This window comes from Coregonus lavaretus (genome assembly GCF_964263955.1).
Source record: "Coregonus lavaretus genome assembly, chromosome: 40".
NCBI lineage: Eukaryota > Metazoa > Chordata > Actinopteri > Salmoniformes > Salmonidae > Coregonus > Coregonus lavaretus.
The window spans coordinates 11,368,062-11,393,226 of record NC_140027.1 but is presented as its reverse complement, the minus strand read 5'-3'; the positions used below and the strand labels follow the sequence as shown (position 1 = coordinate 11,393,226).

At 41.7% G+C, this 25,165-nt stretch overlaps 2 protein-coding genes across 2 annotated transcripts in view; one reads left to right on the top strand and one right to left on the bottom strand.

The window, feature by feature from the left end:
• The window catches only part of LOC311113317 (mitogen-activated protein kinase kinase kinase kinase 3-like), a 103,714-nt gene extending 102,226 nt beyond the window's left edge, over positions 1–1,488 (bottom strand). Inside the window, exon 1 of the mRNA XM_084156539.1 lies at positions 1,249–1,488. Coding sequence (XP_084012665.1) covers positions 1,249–1,344 — 96 coding nt within the window. The 5' untranslated portion in view covers positions 1,345–1,488. The remainder of the gene's footprint in view (positions 1–1,248) is intronic.
• A 4,130-nt stretch (positions 1,489–5,618) lies between these two features.
• LOC311113307 (transmembrane protein 178A-like) lies at positions 5,619–17,198 on the top strand (the record flags this gene model as incomplete). Its single annotated transcript, XM_084156524.1, has 4 exons — positions 5,619–6,030; positions 11,700–11,813; positions 14,469–14,606; positions 16,957–17,198. The coding sequence occupies 4 exons, from the start codon at positions 5,619–5,621 to the stop codon at positions 17,196–17,198; spliced, it is 906 nt and encodes a 301-aa protein (XP_084012650.1).
• Between the last annotated feature and the right edge of the window lie 7,967 nt (positions 17,199–25,165).

Below are 25,165 nucleotides of genomic sequence, written 5' to 3'. Positions count from 1 at the left end.
GGGTGACAACAGATGTTCAGGTTGAATACCTGAAGAGAATTCCCGGTGTGGTTGGTGCCCGGCGTCTGACACGTTTGATGAATGGCGAAAAATAAGAAAGTCTGTTGGTTCTGTTTTTTTTTTTTTATAAAGAGCAAATACCAAGCATGTGAAGCTTGGTTATGTAAGATATGCTGTAAGAGCTTTCTCCCCAAAGCATTGCAGTGTAAGAATTGTAAAGGATTTGGCCATGTTTCAAGTGAGGTGCAGATGGACAGAGTATACTGAAGAACGGTGTGTAGAAGGACGGCGGTGTTGCAATTGTGGTGGGGATCATGATCCCGAGTTCCTAGAGTGCCCTGTAAGGGTGAAGGAGATTGAGGTAGCAAAAGTTATAGTGGCCAATCGAATCTCCTATGCAGAGGTGATTTAAAATAATTGAGAAAACAAGTGACGCTAGTGAAGATATGATAGTGGACACACCACAGCCTGTAGTAAATGTTTGCTGCCAGTCAAAAGAAACCATGTATGTTAAAAAGGTCGATTTCATGGCATTCATTGCCACAGTTATAAACTGTACCGCACAAGTCTCAAAGAAGTCTAAGAAACTTTACATTGTATGTGGGGCAGAAAAGATTTTGGGACTTGCATGGGGTACTGGGGCCGGTTGACCCGCCCTCCCAGGTTCCCCTTGAGCCTGTGTAGCGATCAGATCTGTTAATTTTTTTACAGAAAAGTTGTTTGATTTAGTTTAGTCTATGTATTTATTTTTGGGTCGTTTTTGAGGGGGAATCCTGTTTCCATCCCGTACAGTACGTGACGGGATGCACATTAAATTTTGCGATCGCCAATATACCATAGAAGAAGAAACAGAACATGTAAGGTCTTTTGACTATAACCAGTAACGTTAGGCTCCTTTAGTCCATTATTGGTCTAGGCATAGCGATGACAACACTGAAAGCAAATTGAAACATTGTAACAATATCGTTCGTGGAATTTCACCGGGATACGTCTGCATTTATTACAAGAATCGGTAGAATTCCTTTGTGAATTGGAACACATATGTAGCGAGTTGGTAAACATGCTAACAGCTTGGATAAACTAGTTCAACAACCACTGTTGACAAGTTGTTGCCCGACTGGCTAAACTCCTGAAGGCTACTCCAAGTTCCTACATTGTAGTCATGTTGCCAATAACAATGTCTTTATTGGTAGCATATCAATGGTTTATCAAAAAAGAAGACAATGTATAGCTAAAATCCCTTTTTACCTTGTATACATCTCCGTAGGTCCCGCTCCCAATTCTCTGTATAAGCTCGAAATCCTCTTGCGGATTTCGCCTTGAAAGGTCGAAAGTGGAAGCCATTTTTAGGTCCCCTGTTTCCTTATCCAGTCGTTATAGTTGTTGGGACACTGACACCACAAATAACGACAAAACATACAATATAAACATACGTCGTCAGAAAAAATCACAGCCTGACTTCACTGTAACTTTAACATGGCCTCCTCTGCGCACTGCGCGTGCGCCGCAGCCAGCTGGCTTGTCTAAGAGGGGAATGCAAGGAATGGGCGACAAGAGGGTGGGTCGCTGGCTGACTGGGGCTCCGGTAGAATTCTGCCACTGGGCACAGATCTAGGATCAGTTTAGCGTCCACAAATTCTCAGTCGTTGGGGAAGAAACGCTAAACTGATCTGAAACCAGAGTTTAGGAGCGACTGGTTTGGTTTTGTGTAGCCTACAGAAATCTCTTTGACACGAGGATCATGAATACCCCAGTAATCCTCTCCTTGTTTACAGCTGGATCCTTTCTTCTCGTTCTCACTAACATCCAGAGTTGGAATAGAGTAGAATAGAATAGAGTAGAATAGAATAGAATAGAATAGAATAGAATAGAATTTGAGAATTAGGAAAATTAAGATCATAAACTTGGAAAAACGATTTTATGAGTTTGATTATATCAATCAATAATTATGGTATAATTAAGCAATAAGCCCGGAGGTGCCTTATTGCTATTATAAACTGGTAACCAGTAAAAATACATGTTTTGTTGTACCCGTGGTATACCACGGCTGTCAGCCAATCAGCATTCAGGGCTGGAACCACCCAGTTTAATATGCTGCGTTAGGCTACTATATTGATACATTGTTTTACTTTTCAGGGAAACTTGAGAGCACACAAAATAATAACCATACAAACAATCATATTGTGTGAATTTATTATAATCTATTACCTTGTGAGCAAAAATTACTAAGCATTTGTGCATGTGGAAAGTTTACAATAAATGTATTATTTATAACTTACTATTTTATTGAATTTATTATTGTACAGTACTATTAAAAAGTCCTTATTACTGAATGATGGCAAGGTGACTAATACAAAGCCAATGCGTTATTACACTTGACCATATCACACATCATTCTTATTCTTAATTTCCCTTTATGTCCTGCCTTTGTGTAATACCCTCCAGAGAAAAACAGGTGTCACTAGATGGATCTGTCCCTACTCCCTAGGCCTACACTAATCTGAAAATAGGAATGCACAGCACAAAAATATATTCAACAAAGACAATGGCCCACACCATGTGAAAGTAACATTTTCCAATGCCCTGCAGTGTTATTTTGACCAAATTACTTAATTTACTGTAATTTGTACCAATTTGGTCAACCTAGCAAATGTGCCAATTTAATTGCTCAATGTTTTCCCATGTCCACTCCACCAGTACAGATTGCAATCACTGTCATCACCATTTACATGTTCATTTATGCCATTTTTGTCATGCCAGGCACACATCCAGGCTCCATTTTAATGGGCCATTATTAGAGCTGGCAAAGGCGCAATCAAACAAGCCAAATAAACACCCACAAATCCATTTCAGCAATGCTCGCTTGGTGGCAATTATTTAATCACTATGAACTCAATTCAGACTTTGATACTGTCACAGAATAGAATTACAATAGCATGATGCTGAAATGGCTATTGATAATTTGTTTGGGGACTGATTGGGGATTGTTGAAAATCCTGACATTTTGGATATGTCCCCTGAAAGCTTTATGTGCAACAGTATACAGTTCATGAACTCTGTTCATGAGTTCACTTTGATATGGCCATTGTGTGCGTGTGTATTTGTATTTGTATTTGTATTTATTATAGATCCCCATTAGCTGCTGCCAAGGCAGCAGCTACTCTTCCTGGGGTCCAGCAAAATTAAGGCAGTTATTCATAAAAAAAACATTACAATACATTCATAACAGATTTCACAACATATTAAGTGTGTGCCCTTAGGCCTCTACTCTACTACCACATATCTATAACACAAAATCCATGTGTACGTGTGTATAGTGCATTTGTTATCCTGTGTTTGCATGCATGTGTCTATGTTTGTGTTGCTTCACAGTCCCCTCTGTTCCATAATATGTATTTTTATCTGTTTTTTATATCTAATTTTACTGCTGGCATGATTTACTTGATGTGGAATAGAGTTCCATGTAGTCATGACTCTATGTAGGACTGTGCGCCTCCCATAGTCTGTTCTTGACTTGGGACTGTGAAGAGACCTCTGGTGGCATGTCTTGTGGGGTATGCATGGGTGTCCAAACTATGTGCTGTAAGTCCCTCTTTGTGGCACCTGTCCACCCGACTGAACAGTAGTCCATGTGCGACAAAACTAGGGCCTGTAGGACCTGCCTTGTTGATAGTGCTGTTAAGAATGCAGAGCAGCGCTTTATTATAGACAGACTTCTCCCCATCCTAGCTACTGTTGTATCAATATGTTTTGACCATGACAGTTTACAATCCAGGGTTACTCCAAGCAATATAGTCTCCTTAACTTGCTCAATTTCCACATTATTCATTACAAGATTTAGTTGAGATTTAGGGTTTAGTGAATGATTTGTCCCAAATACAATGCTTTTAGTTTCTGAAATATTAAGGACTAACTTATTCCTTGCCACCCATTCTGAAACTGTTTTTTGTTGTTGTTGTTGTTTTTGTTTTTGGGAGGGGGGGGGTTCATTACCAGAAATCCTCACAAGGATAATAAAACAAGGAAAATTCGGACAAGTGGGGACTTTTCACCAGACTCCCCATAAGGAAAAATGCTATTTTAGGCTTATGGGTTAGGTTTAGGGTTACAATTAGGGTTAGGATTGGAATTAGGGTTAGGGGTTAGGTTTAGGGTTAGGAGTTAGGGGTCTGGTTTAGGATTAGGGGTTTGGGGTTAATGTTAGGGTTAAGGTTAGGGTTAGGTTAAAGGTTAGGGTTAGTTTTAGGGGTTAGTGAAAATAGGATTTTGAATGGGAGTCAATTGTTTATAATAATAATAATAATGTATAATATGCCATTTAGCAGACGCTTTTATCCAAAGCGACTTACAGTCATGCGTGCATACATTTTTTTTGTGTATGGGTGGTCCCGGGGATCGAACCCACTACCTTGGTGTTACAAGCGCCGTGCTCTACCAGCTGAGCTACAGAGGACCACCCATGGTAGCGTGTGTGTGTGTGTGTGTGTGTGTGTGTGTGTGTGTGTGTGTGTGTGTGTGTGTGTGTGTGTGTGTGTGTGTGTGTGTGTGTGTGTGTGTGTGTGTGTGTGTGTGTGTGTGTGTGTGTGTGTGTGTGTGTGTGTGTGTGTGTGTGTGTGTGTGTGTGTGTGTGTGTGTGTGTGTGTGTGTGTGTGTGTGTGTAAGAGAGAGAGAGAGTACTGCAGTGATGGCTCACATCATTCCTTGAAAGTTTGTGTGACCACTGCGCTCAGAACAGGTGTGTCGACCAAAATGTAATAGAATTCCAACATTGTGTAGCTGGTCCGCACTCAAAAGGGTTTGTTTTTAGTATTTATTTCATTCAGGCGTAGGTAGATAGTCAAACGTTTGGACCTGTTCTGTGTTTGTGATGTGTGTGTCTGTGCATCAGAGAGAGAGAGAGAGAGAGAGAGAGAGAGAGAGAGAGAGAGAGAGAGAGAGAGAGAGAGAGAGAGAGAGAGAGAGAGAGAGAGAGAGAGAGAGAGAGAGAGAGACATTTTTGTTTTACACATTCAAATGGTTACACATTCAAATTAGTTGTTGTATTGGGAGTGTTGATGTTTCATCAAAATGAGGACGCATTTGGAGCCTTGGAGTCACAGGAAACACATTATTTTCTCTTATAGACACACCCATCTTTATTACTGACTGTGTGAAAGAGTAGGACAACCTTGACATTCCCTCACACGCTGTGTGTCGCCTCCGGGAGATTGTCATTTTCCTCTCCATGCCAATAGGAGGAGTTTTACCCGACTGGGTCACCGACGAAGAGGACACGACTTCAAGCCCAGGTGCTGAGGAGAGGGAAAAAGCGAGAGGAGTGGTGTGGTTTATACAGGTAAACACTAGTAATCTCGACCACAGAGAGGCAAGTGCGGAGCTGAGCCGACACCCAGCACGCCTGCAGGCACCGGACCGATCCACCTGTGTTGTTGTATCTTCCATGTCAGCAACCCGCTGGTGGGAAGCAGCCAATGCGGTCTCGACTGTGGACCGTGCTCGCAGGTCAGAGGATGCGTAAAGATGCTTAGTAACTGGAATAGCAGGTGCTGGAAGAAGGGGCGTCCGACTGTCAACACGACTAACCTGTGCGCATAGAGCCGAGCGCTGATGTTTGAGCCATGGAGAAACAAGCTCTTTCAACCGCTCTGAGCTTGTCCATGAGCGTTGTCTCTTTACTCTTGCTGGTCACCGCTATCTTCACCGACCATTGGTACGAGACAGATACCAGAAGGCATAAGGAGAACTGCGACAAGTATGGTTCGGATTCTAACGACCAGAAAAACAGGGAGATGCCAATATACCACTTGCCTCTTGTGGACAACGGCAACTCCAAACGGAACGTGGCGCTTTTGAAGCCGATTCACGTCGGGAGTAGAGATGAGGAATTGCTTGAGAACTGGAGGGCGATACTGGGGATGGGTATTCTTGAGACGGAATGTGGGCGTCCGTTGTTCTCCACATATTCTGGACTGTGGAGAAAATGCTACTTTCAAGGCATGGACCGGGATATCGATAAACTCATATCAAAGGGTAAGTTTTAATGTGCATACTAAAAAGTGGGAGAAAAGAAAAACAGCTGTCAAATTTGCTGTCAATAATCCATGACTATAGGCAAGGACTGTTTTGCATTCCTTTAATCGAGGTAGCCTCCAACTGTGGTGATGTGTCTGCATACGTGCATTGCGTCAAAACAAGGTTTATGAGGGCTCATACACAACGGCTCATGATTATACACGCCCAAACTAATATCCAGGAACATGAACTGCTATTTCAAACTCATTACCAAGGTTTGCTTTAGTAGGCTACTATGATTTATATATCTGTCGCATCATGATGAGGGTGCTGGGAAATTACAGCCTAATGATTTAGGTTAATAATAGGCTAATTTATGAGGAACATTTTCACATTTTCCCACAGTGGTAATCGTTGTAGACTGGCCTTGGAAAGGTTTGTTTGTGTTGTTATCTCAGTCAAATCACCAATAGAGCCATCCATAAGCCTAAATGTTGATTGAATACTCTTAGAAAAAGTACCCATAGGAAAACCCTTTTTGATTCCAGTTAAACCCATTTTGGTTCCAGGTAGAACTATTTTGAACTATGTAAAACTCTGTGGAAAGGGTTCTACATGGAACCCAAAATGGTTCTACTTGGAACCAACAAGGGTTCTTCAAAGGGTTCTCCTTTGGGGACAGCCTAAGAACCCTTTTAGGTTGTAGACCTTTTTTTCTAAGAGTGTACACCCCCCTTTACCCACAAAGAACCCCTTTAGAAGCTATTTTTTATTCTAGAGGGAAAAGGGTTCAACATTCTACAGGGTTCTTAAGAACCTTCTCTATGGAAAAAAAGGATCTAAAAGGTTTATTTGATTGAAAGGGTTCTACCTACAACCATAAAGGGTTCTCCTTCAGGGAAAAGCCAGAATAAACGTTTTCTAAGACTGATACAGTGAATTCATGCCCAATGTGCTGAAGTTCAAGTCCCTACAAAGTTTTTTCAAGGTTGAAACTCAAAAAGTCGATCGGGATGAAAGGAGAACATTTCCCCACAGTGTCCAGTCCATCAAGATTAATGTCGCCCTGATTAAGCCGGGGGTGAAATGTCACCGAAACCCACTTGCCACCTTGCATTTAAAGCAGCTGAGGTGCTTACCTACCCTTTGGTTTCTGTCAACGTTGATTTCATTTGAAATCTTCTTCAACCTGTGAAGGTGTAAGGTACTGTATTTATTTTCTTAGTTCACCTTGCGTTCTTGAACGTAGCCCTGTTTCTTTGTGTTCTTGAACGTAGCCCTGTCTTTCATTTTTGTTCATTGATTTCACCTGTGTTAGTTACTCACCTGGTCTCATCAGCTCCTTATTTAGTTCAGTTCTTTCTGTTTGTGCCTTGTGAGGTATTGTTCGTTTTGACTCTATTAAGCCTTTTTATAGCTCGTTTGTGAGAACCAGTTTTAGCCTTCAGTCCTAGTTTTTGATTATCCTGCCTGCTTGCCTACCTGTGTATGACCATTGCCTGCCTGTGACCACGATTCCTGCCTTCTGTGAAGGCGTAATAAACACCTGCCGCGCTCTGCACGTGAATCTACACCTTTTTCTCCCTGAGTATTCATTACAGAATACCTCACCTAAAATTGAATGGATTCAGCGGAGCTACAGCGGCGCCTAACCCGGCAAGAGGAGCGTATGGAGGTAATCGGCCATCTTCTCCGCCAGCCTATCCCTACTCCTCTGATGCCAGGTATCGTAACCCATAGCCCTCCTTCATTCATATCCATGCCTGGAAAATATGACGGTTCACCTGGGAAATGTCAGGGATTTCTGATGCAATGCAGCCAATACATTGAGCACAACCCCACTAACTTCGCCACCGACTAGAGCAGGGTGGATTTGGTTGTGTCTCTACTCACAGGCAAAGCCCTGGATTAGGCCACCGCCATTTGGACTGCCAACAGCACAGATCTCGGATCCGAGACCCCTTTCCACACCCTCTTCAAAGAGGTATTCGATCACTCTCCTTCCGGTCGTCCTATAGGAGACCTCCTCATAGACCTTCAACAAGGACGCAATTCAGCTGCCGAGTATGCCCTCGAGTTCCGCACCATGGCTGCAGGGAGTGGATGGAGTGAGGCTGCTTTACTTACCGTCTACCGACAAGGGCTCAACAGGGAACTTCAGGCGGAGCTGGCCTGTAGAGGTGACCTTCAGGATTTAAATCAATACATTTGTATCTCCATCGACCACCTCATCGCCGACTGCCGAAGAACTCTGCCACCCAGGAACCCGAAACCTTCTCTTTCCATGATTCCGTCATCCCGTCCGAGTCTTACATTTAAAATTTTAGTCTTCCAGAGCCCATGCAGTTGGGTCATGCTCCTCTCCCGTGTATCGAACGTCAAAGGCGAATCCAAGAAGGGCTCTGCCTATACTGTGGAGGGAAAGATCATCTACTCAGCCATTGCCCTGTTGGAGAGCTGAGAAGGATCCCTTCGCTGCCATGCAGGTAGGAGAGTCCGTATTTTTCTAAATATCTCCTAGAAGCAATTCTCCATCCCAGTATTGATAACCGTGAAGGGGGTTACGAAGTACGTAGAGGGCTTGATAGATTCGGGAGCAGCAGGTAGTTTTATCGATCACCAGCTAGTACAAAGCTTGACATTGATCTTACACCTGTCACCCCTCCCTTAAGGATTAACATCCTGGACGGGCAGCCATTGGGCACGGGCTTCATTACGCACCTGACACAGAGCATTACCCTCCAGATTGGAGTCTTCCACACCGAAACCATTCAACTCATGGAACTCTCATGGAACTCTCAGCCCCCAAACAGCCACTCATCCTCGGACACCCCTGGCTTTGTCGTCACGACCCTGCCATCTCGTGGCGACAAGGTGAACTACTTTCCTGGTCTTCTACCTGCTTCACCAGTTGTCTCAGCCTACCCTGCAGAGCCACCACCGACCATACCATCTGAATACGCCCAGTCCAGCAATGTCTTCAGTAAAATTAAGGCCTCCACTCTGCCACCACATCACCCAGGGGACTGTGCTATTGACTTACTCCCTGGAGTGTCCCCACCGACGGGCCGTGTTTACCCCCTATCTATCCCGGAAAATGAGGCACTCAAACGGTCTCATTCGTCCTTCTTCTTCCCCGGCTGCTTTCATACCCTGGAGGTGTGTTGGGTCATTGTCCTGCTGAAAAACAAATGATAGTCCCACTAAGCCCAAACCAGATGGGATGGCATATCGCTGCAGAATGCTGTGGTAGGCATGCTGGTTAAGTGTGCCTTAAATAAATCAGTGTCACCAGCAAAGCACCATAACACCTTCTCCTCCATGCTTTACGGTGGGAACTATACATGCGGAGATCATCCGTTCACCCACACCACGTCTCAGAAAGACACAGCGGTTTGAACCAAAAATCTCAAATTTGGACTCCAGACCAAAGGACAAATTTCCACCGGTCTAATGTCCATTGCTCGTGTTTCTTGGCCCAAGCAGGTCTCTTCTTATTATTGGTGTCCTTTTAGTAGTGTTTTCTTTGCAGAAATTCGACCATGAAGGCCTGATTCACACAGTCCCCACTGAACAGTTGATGTTGAGATGTGTCTGCAATTTCTGAGGCTGGTAACTCTAATGAACTTATCCTGTGCAGGAGAGGTAACTCTGGGTCTTCCTTTCCTGTGGCGGTCCTCATGAGAGCCAGTTTCATCATAGCGCTTGATGTTTTTTGTGACTGCACTTGAAGAAACTTTCAAAGTTCTTGAAATGTTCAGTATTGACTGACCTTCATGTCTTAAAGTAATGATGGACTGTCGTTTCTCTTTGCTTATTTGAGCTGTTCTTGCCATACACACACACACACACCTTGTCACAACACAACTGATTGGCTCAAACGCATTAAGACGAAAATACATTCCACAAATTAACTTTTAAGAAGGCACACCTGTTAATTGAAATGCATTCCAGGTGACTACCCCATGAAGCTGGTTGAGAGAATGCCAAGAGTGTGCAAAGCTGTCATCAAGGCAAAGGGTGGCTATTTGAAGAATCTCAAATATAAAATATATTTCGATTTGTTTACCACTTGTGTTATTTCACAGTTTTAGAAAATAGTAAAAATAAAGTAAAACCCTTGAATGAGTAGGTGTGTCCAAACTTTTGACTGGTAGTGTATGTAATGTACTCTCATAAATAATAGCGGGTTCTAGGAAGAATCCTCAGAAGATAAAAGGGTTCTCAGTAGAACCCTTCATAGACGGTTCTAGGAAGAACCTTTAGATGATCAAATGTTTCTAGGTAGAACCCTTCATAGAGGGCTCTAGGCAGAACCCTTCACAGGGAGTTCTAGGTAGAACCATGTACAGGGGGTTCTTTGAAGAACCCTACATAGAGGGTTCTAAATACAACTCTCTGTAAAGGGTTCTACCCAGCACCAAAAAAGGGTTCCCTTATAGGGAGAAACCGAAGAACCCTGTATGATTCTATTTAGCACTTTTTTTTCTAAGAGGCTAAGGCTACTCAACCTCATATCAAAGGAGTTCTCTTAGACCTTATTGGACCTAAATGGCTTCAAAGTGCCTGCTCAATATGCACCTGATGATGTTTCATCATTTCTACCAAGTATGAAATGGTAGCGGTTCCCATGCATTAAGTAGATGTGGACCACAAGTGTTAAGATTTTGTATAAAAAAAGTGTTTTAAAGAGCACCCGTGCTTCATTCGATGGGAAACTGTCTAGATTCTGTCCTACCAATTCAAGTTGTGGGAGCTCAGCTGGAAATAAGGACAGAAGGTCAAAGAGTCCGCCTCACCAGCAACATAGGACTCATGGGGCGTCTACTGTACTCTCATACAAGAAAGAGACAACATTTTACAGTAGCTCACATACAGAGACACCAGCAAAGGTAACTTGGTAACATTTTATAGGTAGCCTTTATAAAGGTACCTTTTCTAAACGGTTTATAACAGTTATTTCATCATTTGTAAATGCATTATAAACCCTTTAAAAAGGGTACCTTATAAAGTGTTACTGAGAACTCATTATGTAAACCTGTCAAAACCTGTCAAAACCTGTCCAGTTTGGAAAAATAACAAAATAGGCAACAGCACAGGCCAAGTGAAATTAATTTGTCCTGCATATAGTTGATTACTATACCAACTCAACTCTACAATAGACTACAATGCATGCGTGAAAGGGAAACTGAACACCCAAGTCATAGGTTGCTTCAAATCCAAGTAAATGTCACAGTGTTTACCCTTTTCAAACCAAGTTAGCCACTGCATGGAAATACAAGAGCTCTCTCAAATGTCACAGTTTGAGGTAGGGTAAAAAAATGGAGTGTTGCAATGGCCCTTTACAATGCGACCTGACAGATCAAATGTATAACATTGTTATAGGCATGCCCTGTATAATATGCAATGCCTGCTTTATGTCACCCAGTTTTTGTTAACAATCACTGACATAAAGCTGTTATGACATTAAACGTTAAATGAAACTTTTCTACATGATTATAAACGTTACATAAAGTATTAATGACTCAATAATATCATGTAAGCCTATCAAAACAATCCATTATAATATGGCATTATGCCATATACACTTTATGGCAACTTCAAGTAAAGATATGCAAGTAGGGCAAAGATTTTGCTCGTTGTAATGTTAAAACGTAGAGCTTTTTAGTAATCCATTCTCTCCACAGGTATTGCGGACCGATGCACAACTGTCAAGTACCATTTCTCTCAGCCTATTCGGCTTCGAAACATCCCACTCAACCTGACGAGAACCATTCAGCAAGATGAATGGCATCTCTTACGTAAGTATTGCAGACTCAATGTCCCAGAACCACCTGCAATTAAACCGCTTGCATGGCTAGCTGTTTTTTATAGAGAGCAATATTAATGGTGTCTTTTTGTAGGCACTACAGGAGGCTAACTGCACAATGGCTCGTTGGCCAAAGCCTATGGGGTTTGGATAAACGCCAAAACTTTGGTCTGTGGTAAGCATAGGCTTAGGAGATCTTATAGGTTTCGTTCTATGAGATAATCTTCCTCAGCTAACGTCACTTTGTGAATTTTTAAGCATTTATGTAATCAAAACAAGCACATAAAGCACATAAATACGTTATAATTCATTAAGGTCATGTAAACTGACTGATATTATCTCATAGAACAAAACATATAAGATCTCCTAAGCCTGTGTTAACTTCAGATCTTATTTTCAGTGTTTATCCTAAAATCCCATTCATTTCCCACATAGCAATGTCCAACAAACCAGAGGTAGAAAGGCTCTCTCATTTCCGGTTTGGTCTGGGCCAGAGTCTTTCGAACAATGGTTAGATGGTCTTGGTGTGAGAAGTTTGATTCCAGGTGCCCCACGACTAACCTGTGTTGGTGTCTGCGGTGGGATGGTCAGACGTCTGTCATGAGTAGTGTTAGGATCCTTTAAGATGAGCTTTTCCAGGTAGTCGTTGGTGCAAAAACTTTCATCTTACGGATGTGGGGCACATTTCTACCACCATCTTTGCTCAAACAATATCAGTGTATCACTACCCATATTATTTCCATTATTTATTGGGGAATATCTTTACTGTTACTTGCTCTTCCTATCCCTTGTATTGTGTATTTTTTTAAATAAATAATTACATGTTTTGTATGTGTGTTTTTTTAAAACATGTTTTTCAATGCTTCATACAGTACTGTAGACTGAACATGCCTGTTGTGTCTAGATTTGATAATGAAATAACAGTGGAAGTCCAAATCGCAGTGCTCCATATTCATTTGGCTTCATGCTGTGGAACCTTTAGAACCTTCAGACAACTGTAGTGATCTCTTCCGACAACCGTAGTGATCTCTTCAGACAACCGTAGTGATCTCTTCAGACAACCGTAGTGATCTCTTCAGACAACCGTAGTGATCTCTTCCGACAACCGTAGTGATCTCTTCAGACAACCGTAGTGATCTCTTCAGACAACCGTAGTGATCTCTTCAGACAACCGTAGTGATCTCTTCAGACAACCGTAGTGATCTCTTCAGACAACCGTAGTGATCTCTTCCGACAACCGTAGTGATCTCTTCAGACAACCGTAGTGATCTCTTCCGACAACCGTAGTGATCTCTTCAGACAACCGTAGTGATCTCTTCCGACAACCATAGTGATCTCTTCAGACAACCATAGTGATCTCTTCCGACAACCATAGTGATCTCTTCCGACAACCATAGTGATCTCTTCAGACAACCATAGTGATCTCTTACGACAACCGTAGTGATCTCTTCAGACAACCATAGTGATCTCTTCAGACAACCATAGTGATCTCTTCAGACAACCATAGTGATCTCTTCCGACAACCGTAGTGATCTCTTCCGACAACCGTAGTGATCTCTTCAGACAACCATAGTGATCTCTTCAGACAACCATGATCTGTATGAAGGCTACTACTGTACCTACATGCTGAATATGTTAAGCTAACCTTTCGAAGTTAACATTCCTACTCCAATGTCCGACCCCTGATGAGTGGATTGCTACATGGTTATGGAAAATGTTCACGGGGAGGAAGTAAATGTCAGCTCGTACAAGAAAAACATATTAACTCCACACAGTCTATTATTACTACACAACCAGTCTGAGGAAGAACATTCATCAAAGTCAAAATAGGATTGGTTTTCTTTGTCTGCCTGCCACCTTTAGACAGTGCTTGCATCCCAAATGGCACACTATTCCCTATTAAGTGCACTACTTTTGAGTGCACAATTGTTCCCTATTAAGTGCACTATGTAGGGAATAGGGTGTTATTTGGGACGGAGACAGTGTTTTTCCTGCTTGAGTTTGATCCTGTGTTTGGATACTGCAACTCGATCTGACAAATGTATGAGATGCAGAGTAGGCCTTAACAATTTGTCATAATATTGTTACAGTATATCATAAATTGCAGGAATTTAATATTTCTATCAACATATCCCGCTATAATACATTTGTGTGTTGAGTGACATAATGCTTGCGATAACATGTACTGAAAAACAAGGCACAATGCTGTCATGATGCATTAAGGAAATCATTCAAATTCACCTGTTTTTAACAGTCGTTGCTGGCCATTTTACGTTATGACAGGCGTGATGTCGTTCTTATGGCAGGGTTGTAACAAATGTAGGACAGGGGAGACCAAAAGCAAAGCATTACCTAACAAAAACAAACATGTGTTTTTGGTGACTGTTGAGGGGTAGCACAAGCGGGTTTACCAGGGGGTGGTTGTCATGGAAATGTTGGTGTGTGCGTGTGTGCTAATGTTTTCACTTGTGTGTGTGCACTTGTGTGTATGTACGCTTTGTGTTTGTCTGTGTGTGTGTGCATGCGTGTTTATGTGTACGCTTTTGTATATACTGGTGTCTGTATCTTTGTGTGCTTGCTTGTGTGTGTGTGTGTGTGTGTGTGTGTGTGTGTGCGTGCGTGCTATGTTTATGTGTGTGTGTCTCAGATCTGCGGCGAATCACGGCAGGGTTCCTGGGGATGGCGGCTGCCGTTTTGCTGTGTGGCAGCATTGTGGCCACAGTGGGCTTCTTTTGGGAGGAGAGCCTCACCCAGCACGTCTCCGGCCTGCTCTTCCTCATGGCAGGTACAACGCCTGCCAACTACCAACACCCTACCTCTCCTGTGTGTGTGTGTTAGGGCTTTCATTGCCAATGACCTACCTATCCTTGTGTGTGTGTGTGTGTGTGTGTGTGTGTGTGTGTGTGTGTGTGTGTGTGTGTGTGTGTGTGTGTGTGTGTGTGTGCGTGTGTGTGTGTGTGTGTGTGTGTGTGTGTGTGTGTGTGAGAGAGAGAGAGAGAGACTCTCTCATTCCCTCTCATTGTTGGTTTCTTTGTGATGGCAGCTTTCAACTTCTGTCTCTCTGTGCCACTTTTACTGCAGCCTATCTCTATATCTCCATCTTTAGTTCTCTCTCTCTCTCTCTCTCTCGTCCAAATCTTCCTCCCAAGTGTTCATCAAACACATACAGTAAAGGCTCTTTTTTAGCAGAATTTGTAAATGCCTAATGGGTACAGATGTATTCATAATACATTACACACAGGTGATAATATGCATAATAAAACATGCCATAGGCATTCATAATAGCTCATGCTACAAACAGGAGGCTGCTTCTACGGTTGTAAACATTCCTATAACATATTTATAACATTACACAATAGGGTGGCTAATTTGCCATTTCAGTTGTGTTTTAGATTTCCTTTCAACTAGTGTTTTTTTGATCTATTTATTGATGTTATACTCATGAATTTCAGTTCCATGTGGATGGTTAGTAAAGTGGAAATCCGGGATTGGTACCTCCATTTTTTGACTTTTAAATGAATAATACACTGCTCAAAAAAATAAAGGGAACACTTAAACAACACAATGTAACTCCAAGTCAATCACACTTCTGTGAAATCAAACTGTCCACTTAGGAAGCAACACTGATTGACAATAAATGTCACATGCTGTTGTGCAAATGGAATAGACAACAGGTGGAAATTATAGGTGACCACAGACCACTTCTCAGTTCCTATGCTTCCTGGCTGATGTTTTGGTCACGTTTGAATGCTGGCGGTGCTTTCACTCTAGTGGTAGCATGAGACGGAGTCTACAACCCACACAAGTGGCTCAGGTAGTGCAGCTCATCCAGGATGGCACATCAATGCGAGCTGTGGCAAGAAGGTTTGCGGTGTCTGTCAGCATAGTGTCCAGAGCATGGAGGCGCTACCAGGAGACAGGCCAGTACATCAGGAGACGTGGAGGAGGCCGTAGGAGGGCAACAACCCAGCAGCAGGACCGCTACCTCCACCTTTGTGCAAGGAGGAGTAGGAGGAGCACTGCCAGAGCCCTGCAAAATGACCTCCAGCAGGCCACAAATGTGCATGTGTCTGCTCAAACGGTCAGAAACAGACTCCATGAGGGTGGTATGAGGGCCCGACGTCCACAGGTGGGGGTTGTGCTTACAGCCCAACACCGTGCAGGACATTTGGCATTTGCCAGAGAACACCAAGATTGGCAAATTCGCCACTGGCGCCCTGTGCTCTTCACAGATGAAAGCAGGTTCACACTGAGCACGTGACAGACGTGACAGAGTCTGAAGATGCCGTGGAGAACGTTCTGCTGCCTGCAACATCCTCCAGCATGACCGGTTTGGCGGTGGGTCAGTCATGGTGTGGGGTGGCATTTCTTTGGGGGGCCGCACAGCCCTCCATGTGCTCGCCAAAGGTAGCCTGACTGCCATTAGGTACCGAGATGAGATCCTCAGACCCCTTGTGAGACCATATGCTGGTGCGGTTGGCCCTGGGTTCCTCCTAATGCAAGACAATGCTAGACCTCATGTGGCTGGAGTGTGTCAGCAGTTCCTGCAAGAGGAAGGCATTGATGCTATGGACTGGCCCGCCCGTTCCCCAGACCTGAATCCAATTGAGCACATCTGGGACATCATGTTTCGCTCCATCCACCAACGCCACATTGCACCACAGACTGTCCAGGAGTTGGCGGATGCTTTAGTCCAGGTCTGGGAGGAGATCCATCAGGAGACCATCCGCCACCTCATCAGGAGCATGCCCAGGCATTGTAGGGAGGTCATACAGGCACGTGGAGGCCACACACACTACTGAGCCTCATTTTGACTTGTTTTAAGGACATTACGTCAAAGTTGGATCAGCCTGTAGTGTGGTTTTCCACTTTAATTTTGAGGGTGACTCCAAATCCAGACCGCCATGGGTTGATACATTTGATTTCCATTGATAATTTTTGTGTGATTGTGTTGTCAGCACATTCAACTATGTAAAGAAAAAAGTATTTAATAAGATTATTTCATTCATTCATTTTTTTGAGCAGTCATTGATTCATGATCTTACTTCAACTGTCTTACCTGTCTTTTGTTGTTATTTGAATCCTGTATTGCCTCTTTAATACAAATCTTGGAACGAACAATTTATCCCCTATAGGGATCTTCTGCACAATCTCCTTATGCACCTACGCTGCCAGCGTCTCCTACGACCTCTCCCGGAACCCACCCTTCATCTATGGACTGCCCGGCGACGTGGACCATGGCTACGGCTGGTCCATCTTCTGCGCCTGGGTAAGCCTGGGACTGACCGTGGCGTCGGGCTGCCTCTGCACCACCTACCCCTTCCTCAGCCGAAAAAAGGCCCTGCACTCCAAAACCGCCCGGGAGTCCTCGGTATGAGCGGTATGATCAGTGTGAGAGAATTGAGTGCCCCATGTAGCTTCGGAGGTGAATTGTTGGTGTGGACGTTTTGTTGCTGACTGAAGACCAATATAAGAGGAGCCGTTTTATTTTTTTGAAACCAGAGATGAAAACATAGTGTTTCAGTGAGATGTGGGAATCTTGTTGGTCTTCTTTGTAGACTCTCACCATCCTTTATCGAGGTGTTATGCAAAGATGTGTTATTTATGTTTGTATGTGCACACAGGCAAACTCACACATACACATTCTCTCTCTCTCTCTCTCTCTCTCTCTCTCTCCAAGACATGGAGAACAACATGAGAGTGAATAACATGAAACGAAGCAAATACCCACACAGGCATACCACACACACATAAAATATGTGTGTATATATTACCATATATACAAAAAAGGCATAATTCTTATGGGTGGTTTGGTAAGATTGAATCAAATGGACATTGTATAAAAATACTAGTATCACGTTGAAAGCAAGAACCCTCTTTTTTTTCAGATGTAAGTGGTACATTTTCAAAACTCTTAAGTACAAAATTCTAAACTGATAACACGTGTAATGCCCCCTGTCTTATGTTCAGAACCTTGGACTGTGCATTCATTGGGGTTTGACACATCTTTCACCCCAGAGTCATTCATGCTAAATCAAAGTTTTCAATGAAATACCATGAGCACATTTTGTTTAGTCACCAATACATCAGATAATGCTAGGCTCACCATGTAGTCATTTTAACTACCATTTTCAGTTGTTGTTTATTTCAATCCCTTTGGTGCGATTTTCACTAGTATGTGGTACATTTTCACAACAAGCACAAAAATCTAAACAGATCATCACCATCGCTCATGTTTCAAAACTCTAAGCACATTTTCAATTGACTGAGTACAACAAACAAATTAACAAAGTGACTTGTTCACTACACCAAATCACTCTTTCAATTTGGATACATATTCAATCTAAGTATCTGCTTTTCAAAATGCATTATTCACTTTACTTTTTATATGAGTTTCTTGTCATTTGTTAACAATACAATAAACTATCACTTAATAAAACTGCTCAAAACTGATAACTACTGAACCACAATTATGTACTGCCTAGTTAACGTATATAGTTTGATAACTGTTGAACACTGTAAATCTCTATATGTTTACCTACATTTATCAATTACACATCAATTTATGTCGGAAGTTAAAAGCAAATCATATATGAATGTGGCTGTAAATACTACATCATCATTCTCCATCAGCCAGTGTGCTCCAATAGGACAAAAGGGAAAGAGTCACTCTATGTGTTACCATTTGGAATTATAGTGTAGTGTACAATGCACTGCTGAAATACCTGGGTTGTATATAACAATATATTCCACTCATCATCAGAATTTCATTGATACACTGTAAGCTGATTAATTTCAAGCAGAGAGACAAGCAATACTGTATCAGTTGACAAGTCCCGTAAAAAAAAAGAAGGTGATCTTGTACAATGTTTGGGGCAGAAATGGCATACAACACCGTGCTATGTTTCTACAGTAGCCAACTGCTTTACAATATCCCTATTTCTGATGATTTGTCCTACGTGTGTGCTGTATAAGGATAATGAAACTGTTAAACGGACATATTTCTCAACATGCTCACAACCTGCCATTGGATACAAGTTATAGTCAAACACTGTATGGAAAATTATATTTACCATCTACTATTTTTTCTATTCAGCACTTAAAAAGAACAGTTTTGAAATGTCTATCTTGTATTTTTTGCTGTTGGATTAAATTATAGTTAAAATGACTAAATGGTGAGCCTATCACTATTTAATGTATTGGTGACAAAATGAAATGTACTCATGGTATTTCACGGACTATTCAGAGGTGAAAGATGTGTGAAACCCCAATGAATGCACAACAAAAGGTTCTGAACATAAGACAGGGGGCATTACAAGTGTTATCAGTTTAGAGTTTTGAAAATATACCACTTACATCTGAGAAATGTGCCAAAGTGATGGAAGAAAAACAATACAAAATACACATTTCAAAACTGTTCTTTTTTAAGTGCTCAATAGAAAGAATAGTACTTTTCCATACAGTATTTGACAATAACTTAACATACAATTTTTTAAATCATTTGTATCCAATGGCAGGTTGTGAGCATGTTGAGAAATATGTCCGTTTAACAGTTTCATTATCCTTATACAGTACACACGTAGGACAAATCATCAGAAATAGGGGTATTGTAAAGCAGTTGGCTACTGTAAAAACGTAGTACGGTGTTGTATGCTATTTCTGCCCCATGTAACATTGTACAAGATCACTTTATCTACGTGACTTGTCAACTGATACAGTATCGCCTGTCGCTCTGCTTGAAATTAATCAGCTTACAATGTACCAATGAAATTCAGATGATGAGTGGAATATATTATTGTACACAATACAGGTATTTCAGCACTACACTATAATTCCAAATGGTAACACATAGAGTGACTCTTTCCCTTTTGTTCTATTGGAGCACACTGGCTGATGGAGAATGATGATGTAGTATTTACAGCCACATCCATATAGGATTTGGATTTACCCTCCAACATAAATTGATGTCAGATTGATATATTTATGAGGTAAAAATATAGAAATGTACAGTATTCAGCAGTTATCGCATATACGTAAAGTAGGCACTACATAATTTTGGTTCAGTAGTTATCAGTTTTGAGCAGATTTATTAAATGATAGTTTATTGTATTGTTAATAAATGACAAGAAACTCATATAAAAAGTAAAGTGAATATTGCATTTTGAAAAGCAGATACTTAGATTGAATATGTATCCACATTGAAAGAGTGATTTGGTGCAGTGAACAAGTGACTTTGTGAATGTGTTTGTTGTACTCAGTCAATTCAAAATGTGCTTAGAGTTTTGAAACATGAGCCATTTTGATTACAGTATCTGTTTAGATTTTTGTGCTTGGAGTTGTGAAAATGTAACACATACTTGTGAAAATTGCACCAAAGGGATTGAAAAAAACTGTAATCGATCCGATGGATTCTATTGGTAATTTCAGTTGTGGCAATCAAATTGTACACATTTTTTTTGCAAATCCATCATTAACCAGTCCCTTCCCAAACAGATGAGGCATAATCACTAATAATATCAAAATGTGTGCCAGACTGTGAGAAGAATACTGACAATGAAAGACAAAGGACTACAGGGTTTGTTGCTTACAAAGTTGAGGAAAGTCATTTTTCTCGCTCATGGACACAAATGGTGCACAATTCTACATTGGAATGTGAAAACAGTGGAAACTGGATGAGATAATGTCGACACTGCTTGAATGGATGTAAACATTTTGTGTTGGACCATCATCACACATGTTCTGAGTAGCCAAAAAAGTGACTGCTGCTCCATGGAATGGCCAGCTTTCACAACGACTCCATCTGATGCCACTCTCACCCTTTTCAATGCCACTGGAGGACCTTGAAGGCTTGTGGGGACCTTGAATGGCTTGTGGGGACATGAAATGACTTGTGTGGACCTTGCAGGTTATGTATGTTCAACTCAGCATGCTGTGTCAGAAGCAGAGCAGCATTTCTGAAACAGAACAATGAGCTTCAAGTCTTCTCTATGACATTTAAATTGAGCTGTAAATAAAAGATGATCAACAAGAACGTATCTTAAGAGTTTATGACATGCCTTATGTTGAGCTTTGTCTCGCTGTGTTACCTGTGTTACAAAGGCCTGCATGATGCTGCACTTTCAAGACCCCATTATAATGTCATATAATCCTATCATAATGATCCTTACTAAATGCACCATTTCGCATCAGTTGAAATGTTGATAAAGACAAAACATATTTTATTCTATGGTATTATAAAGGACATCATGCGCTCATTACAAAGTCTTGTCAGTATACCATTGTAGCACATCAGAGCATGGTTTAACTAGCAGATACCAGAGATCTTGTGCAGTATTGCCATAATAGTCTATGTTGGGAACTGGGAGCGGTGCCTGGATGCAATGCTGTTCAGTGTCCAAGGTGCTGAAATCAGCAATCAGCTCTCTTCTATTTTTACCTAAAATTGCAGTACTGTCCATGGTTCTGAAACATTATCTATGTGTGCACTGTTTTAATTGCACAATTTGGGATTAGCACAGGTTAGATATAAATGCCTTAATTTTACCTGCTGCTTTCCCAATAGTCACCACATCAGGCTCAAGATCACTCAAGATTTACTTTGAAATTGGACTTCTGTCCATGTCCTAAGGACGACGGAAAATGCCTTCAAAACCACCCACTAGGTGCAGCAGAGAACGCTATTACCATCAAGTAGGCTTTGGTTTTGCTAGGGCGTTGTGGACGGGGGTGGCAGATGGGCGTAATCTCATGACTCCGGATCTGAAGGTTGCGTGTTTAATCCCAGTGGCACACACTCATTTTATAATTGTTTTCCGTATTACAAACCTTAACCCTTAACTTAACCATTCGGAATGAATGCCTAAACTTTAATGTTTTGACCTTATCCAAAACCTTAACCCTTAACTTCGAAATCTGACGTTTGGAGCAACTTCAAAATTTGAGGTTTGGAGAAACAGAATGATGATGAGCAGGAGGAGACGGCTATATTGGTTCGCTAATACAGGACTGTTAAAGGCCCAGTGCACTACTTTTGTGGAAAAAAAATTCCCCTCAAAACGTTATATTTTACAAAATATTTGAAAAATGTCTTAAGACGTTTCAGGGGATTGCTGAGGGTGCACCCCTACTTCCCGCGGCTATGAATTCAGACCAGCCTTCCTGATTGAACTTTCATAAACTACATTATTAGAAAGTGGACTGGTTTGGCCTGTAGGCCTATGACAACCACTCTAAAAAGTCAAAAAAAGTATCTTCCCAGAGCCTTTCAAATCAAGATGTCGATTTATTAAAGACCCTCTTCAGCTATTTATTTTACATTCCCCAATGGAAAACTATATTCAGAGTGTAAATACTGTAAAGTACAGGCACGTAAGGGTGAAGTACACATACTTGAGCAAAATAGTGTTTTTCAGAAGAATTAAAAATTGTATTCAAGGAGTTGTTCTCTCTGATGGGTGCACTCTCATGTCATCAGCATTCCCCCTTGATTGCTGGAACAATAGAGGAGCAGTAGAGGACAAAAGAGGAAAGGCCCACCCACGCACTTGTGCCATGTCATGAGGAGATCTGCACCAGCTACTGAAATGCACCTTTCGTTAAATAAATCTTGTGATAACTGAGGTGCTAGGGAGGCTGGAGTGGGTCTTTAAGAAATAGTGTAAATTCAACTAGCTTGTAAAATCTAAATACTATCCCCAATTTTCAGATATCCATTGGATTAGTCTCTTCTGAGAGAAAACACATTTCTTGGATCTGTGTACTGAGGTTACCATAGGACACACCTCAGAGAACCTCAGTCTTCATATTGAAAGTGGCCTACCAGTCAAGTCTCTGGTCTCAGGTGAGAACAACCCGACCACAACTCTATCTCTTGATTCCAAAGTCAAAGCCGCTTACCGTGCTGGAACTGCTGACCAGCGCAAGGCCACAGTCCTCTGGGAGTCCATCCTGTGTGCTGACCCCAGAAACTCCTCTGCAATCAAGATGATCCTGAGGAAGTTTGGTTGTCTAGGCTTAACTCAGAAGGTTGTGTCGTGTCCTGAGCTGACCCAGCAGGCCCTGCAGCATCCAGATCTGTCACAGAGTGCTGTGAAGCATGTGGAGGCCAGTGCCAATGCCAGTCAGGTGTCCGGGTAGCTTTCCTGGAAGCGGCTGAGGGATAGTCTCGATCAGGAACTGAGCAAGTCCAAGAGGCCCAAACTGAAGCAGCAGCGACAGAGGAAGAAGCCAGTCAGCACGTTAGATCAGGAGTATGGCAACATTTGGAGCAAGAGAGCAGCCAGCTGGAGTAAAGAAGAAGACATCAGCTCGCCCAAACGCCAGAAAGAGAAGGGAGCATTGTCATTGATATTCCGCACACATCAGGGTTGGGGTCAATTCCATTTCAATTCTTTCAGTTTACTTCCTGAATTGACTGAATTGAAAAGAAATTGACCCCAATCCTGGCACACATACACATAGGCACACACAAGTTTTATTAGTCGTATGTACAGGATACACATGGTATACACCGTCCAACGGAATGCTTACTTGCTTACTTGCAGGTTCCTTCTCAACAACAGTAAGAATTAATAAAAGATAAGAATACGACCATAAAGTAAATGGCTCTGTAGACACAAACTCAAACACATGGATCGTGAAGATTACATCATCATATACTTCTTCTTTTTTTCTTCTACTTTTTTTCTTATTATTTTTTTCTTACTTTTTTTTTTTTTTGGGGGGGGGGGGTACATTAGCATAAAATCTGTCAGTTGTGTATTTTGATTCACCATTTATATGCGAGTTTCATGTAAACATTTGTAATGAGAGAAAGGAGAACTGCACATCAAACTGGCCAGGCCAGGATAAGAATAAAATAGGGTGGCGGTACAATATTACCACTGAATTTAGTGACTGTGTAAAAATCCAAATGGCTTTCAAAAACAAACAATATATAACAGAAAAGATATCATGAAATGTTCCTCATCAATTCAAATGGACATTATAGACCTCTTTGATCATTGCATTTCAGGCATAAGTCAGAAGATGGCAGTCTATTCAAATGGAAAAGAAGGGAAAAATAAATGCAATAGGTTTGTATCCTGGTGACAAATCAATAACACTATAATGCCTTTTAAATGAATTAGAAATGTTAATGTCTTCTTCATCACTTTCTGGAACTTAACCTGTTTGGAAACAGTGAAAAAATCGGAAAACAAATTATTCCATGAACAGAAGAAAACAAACACATTACTGATGGAGATTTAGGAACAACCAGAGCCATATATTTGTATTCATCTAAATATATTTGGGAACAACCATCTTTTGTCTTATAAAAGGTGATTGGAGGAGGGCTCTTCGTAACGCATATCCTGACCACCTTGTTGTGGGTCACGCTGTGGTGGTACAGCGTCGGGTGCACGGTGAAAGTTATTTAAGATAGGCCTACTCTTCAAAGAGGTAGGGTTTCAGGAAGATGGGCAGGGACTGTGTTGTTCTCAGTAGCAGGGTGTGGGTATAAACAGTTGTGTTGTGGAGGAGTGTGAAATGACAGCTGTTGTTCTTTGAACTTGTTTTTTCATTTATACAATTTCACATCCTGGTAAATTTCCTGTAATGACAGACATCAGGACGTTCTATATTGGTATTAAGCAGTTTTCTGTCCTATGAGGTTTAATGGATCATGACGAACGGATAGCAAAACTGTCGGGCAAATTGACGTTCCAAGAAGTCATTAGCCATTCCAACCAGAGCTAATTCACGTGCATCACCCTTAATGTAAATGCAGAATCCTACAATGCTTGCAGCTCTACCGCCACTTTCTGCTAGTAGAATGAGCACTGTGTTCAACAATGTCTGCTAAAGTGGCTATCGCGAAAAAGACATCATGAAATGTTCCTTATCAATTCAAACGGGCAGTTAAGGACTATTTTACATCACATTTCAGTCAGCAGGTGGCAGTCTCTTCAAATGAAAAGGAAAGTTAAAGAGTAAGGCAACTAGCCAAGCAATAGCCAACTAGTCAATCAATAGCCAACTAGCCAAGCAATAGCCAACTAGCCAAGCAATAGCCAACTAGCCAAACAATAGCCAACTAGCCAAGCAATAGCCAACTAGCCAAGCAATAGCCAACTAGCCAAGCAATATTGTCATTTATTTGCTTGAGGTGAACCGTTTATTGGGTTTGGAAGTGACAAATAATGCAAACAACTTTTTTGAGATATTTACAACCTCCATTGACGTCATTTATACTGTCTAATGATATAACTGTTGTAAAGACAAGGTATTTATTCTAAACTCCCCCAGGTTTGCAACCTTACCTTTTTGGTATAATTTAGCAGACGCTCTTATCCAGAGCCACTT